The sequence below is a fragment of the Myotis myotis genome, unplaced genomic scaffold (genome assembly GCF_014108235.1).
Source record: "Myotis myotis isolate mMyoMyo1 unplaced genomic scaffold, mMyoMyo1.p scaffold_m19_p_6, whole genome shotgun sequence".
In the NCBI taxonomy this organism is placed as follows: domain Eukaryota; kingdom Metazoa; phylum Chordata; class Mammalia; order Chiroptera; family Vespertilionidae; genus Myotis; species Myotis myotis.
Window position 1 is genome coordinate 53,283,200 of NW_023416368.1, and position 4,252 is coordinate 53,287,451.

A 4,252-nucleotide genomic window follows, 5' to 3' on the forward strand; every position below is an offset into this window, starting at 1 on the left:
TTTTAACTTTGATTTATTTCATTTCTCGAAGCTTGAGACAGTGAGAGCTGTACAATGTCATTTTTTTTATTTCCTTGAAAATTACCCTGGTTGTTGTTGATATAGAAATTAAACACCTAAACATTTACTTGAACCGTCCGGGGCAAGCCACATTCATTTATGTCAACAACCCCTCTCCAGTCCCTTGTCCAGACCCCTCGGCTCAGCTACTGAAGGTAGGAGGAATCCCCTTTGGCTACTATTTACTTATTCCTCCACAGAAGGGAGGAGAAAGGCAAACCTGGGAGTAGCACAGGAAAGCGCAAGGGGGTTAAGGACCATGGACAGATCCCGTCGCGTGCTGTTTGCGGCATCTTCCCAGTCCTGGCGTGTACTAAGGTCTATGCTCCCAATTTGAACCTGGCGTCCCGCCCCGTTGAGGTCAGGGGTCAACCGGCGGCCCCCTTCTTGCTGCTGCCGCGGGGCTTCCGGGTGCTGACCACTCGATGGCCCCCCTTCGCCACGCTTCCTCCCACTCTGATTTGTCCCAGAGCGCGCCAGCGCCTCTCAGGCCTGCCGCCTGCTCTCGCACCTGCTCGCCTTCCCCAGGCACTGTGTGCCTGCACCTGCTCCCAGCCACCCCCGTCCTCGTCGGCCACCCGCCGGACCAGCATCGGGACCTTTTCACCCTCACCTGCACCCCGCTCCTTCCGCGCTCTGTGGAGGTGACAGCAGCCCCCAACACCAAGGAAAGTAGAGAGAAGGCACCAGAGCGGGGAGGATGGAAGGCTGTGGTGTGTGTGTGTGTGTGTGTGTGTGTGTGTGTGTGTGTGTGTAGGAGAGGTTGTCTCCTTCTTTTACAATTGGAACAGTGTGTGTCCACTTCTAAGAAAAGTGGTACCCACTGGGACAAAACTGTTGGCTAAAAATAGGCTATCTCTTCACCGAGTGGCTGTGGAAATGAAGATAAGTGGGACTTGTGCCAGCCCTTGAGGGCGTGTGTGTGTGTGTGTGTGTGTGTGTGTGTGTGTGTGTGTGTGTGTTGGGGTGTGTGTGTGGGGGGGGGGGAGTTCAGTAGCACATGCGCTTTTTGATCTCTGGCCCTGCCTCTCCCTCTGTCATTTGCCCCTTCCTCCTTTGATTGTGGCTAATGAAGAATAATAAATCCAATGGCAGGGTTTGCCCATGGATCCTCCCAAGACCCAACTCACACTGAACTGGATACAGGGAGGAGGAGGAGAAAGATCCGTAGGAAGAGAAAAGAGGGTGGAGAGGAGTGTGTGTCGATGGTGGTGCTGGGGGAGTACGCGGGGACAAGGGGCGGAGGGGGGAGTCGCATGCGCACAGGCGACCCGAGCCTGCTCAGAGGCCGTCCAATCCGCTGAGAGCGGCGAGGAGCCAAGGGAGAGAAAGCCCTGCAGCCCTGTCGACCCCGGGTCTCTTGGGCACCAGGCACCCACCGGGCCGAGGGGGTGCAGAGCAGAGCACCAACCACTGCGCGCATTGGACCGAAGCGCAGAGCAGCGCGGAGGAACCCGGTCGAGGGCAGCACCCGGGTCCACCGGTGTGGCCAGGAGCCTGGGATCAGGGTCACCACAGCTGCGGGGAGGGGCGGGCCAAGTGGGGGCGGAGGCGTGGAACTTAGCGATAAACAGGGGGCGGGGGAGGCAGCCAGGTAAGAGACGTTCTGAGCAGTCCAGGGAAAACCCCACTCGAGGTTGGCTTGGCCCGCAACTTTACTTAGGAGTTCCGTTTCCCGGTGAGGCGCGTCTCCAGAAGGGGCTGGAGGCCAGCTCCTAAGTAGGAACTGCCCCCGGACTGGAGTGTAGACCTGGCCAGTGGGTGGGGTGGAGAGGGCACTAAGGTAAGTGAGAGCTGCGGGGCGCCGAGAAGGGGCAGTGGCGTCGGAGCCGGCTGGAGCCCAAAGGGAAGGTGGAGGACGCGGCGGGAGAGCAGGAGGCGGGTATCTGAAAGGGCCGGAGCCTGGAGGGAGCAGAGGCGGAGAAGGGGCGAAGATAGACTCGAACAGGGGAGGGCGGAGGCGCGCGGGAGGGAGGGCAGGAGGGGGTGCGGGGGCAGGCGCAGGGAGAGGGGAGTATAACTCCGCTGCCGCGAGGCGCGGGGGCAGTTTCGGGCGCCCAGGTCTGCAGCTAGCGCCTAGCGGAGCCTAGCACCGGATCAGACTGACGCCGGAGCCAGCGGAGGAGCGTGTAGTCGGGGCAAGACGCGCCAAGCTCGGAGCAGCGGCGGGTGAGCGCAACTTTACACCGCCCGTCCTCGCCGCCGCTCTTGACCAGCGCTTCTCGGGAGGGTCCCGGCAGCCGGGGGTCACTTCTCGCGCTACGGACCAGCGCTCCGGCCGGCTGGGAAGATGATGATGATGTCCCTGAACAGCAAGCAGGCGTTCAGCATGCCGCACGGCAGCAGCCTGCACGTGGAGCCCAAGTACTCGGCACTGCACAGTGCCTCTCCCGGCTCCTCCGCTCCTGCGGCGCCCGCGGCCAGCTCTCCCAGCAGCTCCAGCAATGCTGGCGGCAGTGGCGGCGGTGGCGGCGGAGGCCGGAGCAGTAGCTCCAGCAGCAGTGGTAGCGGCGGCGGAGGGGGTTCCGAGGCGATGCGGAGAGCGTGTCTTCCAACCCCACCGGTGCGTATTTCTGCATAATCACCGCTTAGAGGCACATTTTGACAGCCCCTTTATCTGCTTGATGTTTTTTTCATGTCTGCACAGCAAATCACCCCACACCTCCAACCAATTTCCCCCCCTCTCTTATGTATTCAGCGGGTCTTTCCTTTCATATTAATTTTTATGACCTGGGATGTTGCCTGTGCGCGTGCTGTGTTGTGTTGTGTTTGCAGGCTCACATTCCTCCTCCTCGTGCACGCTCAGTTTCTGTGGGTGGCTTCCTGCCTCTCCTCCTCACCTGCAAATTTCAGGATTATTACTGTTGCTACTAATTATTATTATTTTAACGTTCTGGGAATGTTGTAGGCGCGGCTGCGGTGTGGAGAGAAGGGCCGGGGCTTCCGGAGAGCGCGCGCACAATTCCCTGCTGAGCGTAATGTGTGCCTTTTACTTGCAATTGCAGAGCAATATATTCGGCGGGCTGGATGAGAGTCTGCTGGCCCGCGCCGAGGCTCTGGCGGCCGTGGACATCGTCTCCCAGAGCAAGAGCCACCACCACCACCCGCCCCACCACAGCCCCTTCAAGCCCGACGCCACCTACCACACCATGAACACCATCCCGTGCACGTCCTCTGCCTCCTCATCGTCGGTGCCCATCTCGCACCCGTCCGCGCTGGCGGGCACGCACCACCACCACCATCACCACCACCACCACCACCATCAGCCACACCAGGCGCTGGAGGGAGAGCTGCTGGAGCACCTGAGTCCCGGGTTGGCGCTGGGTGCCATGGCGGGCCACGACGGCGCCGTGGTATCCACGCCAGCTCATGCGCCGCACATGGCTACCATGAACCCCATGCATCAAGCAGCGCTCAGCATGGCCCACACTCACGGGCTGCCCTCACACATGGGCTGCATGAGCGACGTGGACGCCGACCCCCGGGACCTGGAGGCATTCGCCGAGCGCTTCAAGCAGCGACGCATCAAGCTGGGGGTGACCCAGGCTGATGTGGGCTCCGCGCTGGCCAACCTCAAGATCCCCGGCGTGGGCTCGCTGAGCCAGAGCACCATCTGCAGGTTTGAGTCCCTCACGCTGTCGCACAACAATATGATCGCGCTCAAACCCATCTTGCAAGCATGGCTCGAGGAGGCCGAGAAGTCCCACCGCGAGAAGCTCACCAAGCCAGAGCTCTTCAACAGCGCAGAGAAGAAGCGCAAACGCACATCCATCGCGGCGCCGGAGAAACGCTCGCTGGAAGCCTACTTCGCCATCCAGCCGCGGCCCTCCTCCGAGAAGATCGCCGCCATCGCGGAGAAGCTGGACCTTAAGAAAAACGTGGTGCGCGTCTGGTTCTGCAACCAGAGGCAGAAACAGAAAAGAATGAAATATTCTGCGGGCATTTAGGAGACCCTTGGCCTCTCCAGGGACAACCCCCTCCTCATCCCCTCTTTTCCCTCCCTCTCTCTCTCTCCTGCCCTTTTTCTTTCCACGTTTGGCGACCAGAAATCATTCCAGTAAATGTGAATCCAGAGAAAATGGGGGATTGGAGAGTGAGCGCGCAGCTGAGCCGCAAGCCCGGTGAGAATGTGAAACGACTCCTGCAAGGAAAGAAAAACAAAAGAAGGGATTTGTCAAGTTGCAGCAAAGTT

At 60.2% G+C, this 4,252-nt stretch overlaps 1 protein-coding gene across 1 annotated transcript; it reads left to right on the forward strand.

Moving 5' to 3' along the window:
* Window positions 1–2,350: 2,350 nt before the first annotated feature.
* POU4F2 (POU class 4 homeobox 2) lies at window positions 2,351–4,007 on the forward strand. The gene is made up of 2 exons (XM_036312181.1): window positions 2,351–2,623; window positions 3,066–4,007. Exons 1-2 carry the CDS (start codon window positions 2,351–2,353, stop codon window positions 4,005–4,007), a joined length of 1,215 nt encoding a protein of 404 aa, XP_036168074.1.
* Window positions 4,008–4,252: the final 245 nt, after the last annotated feature.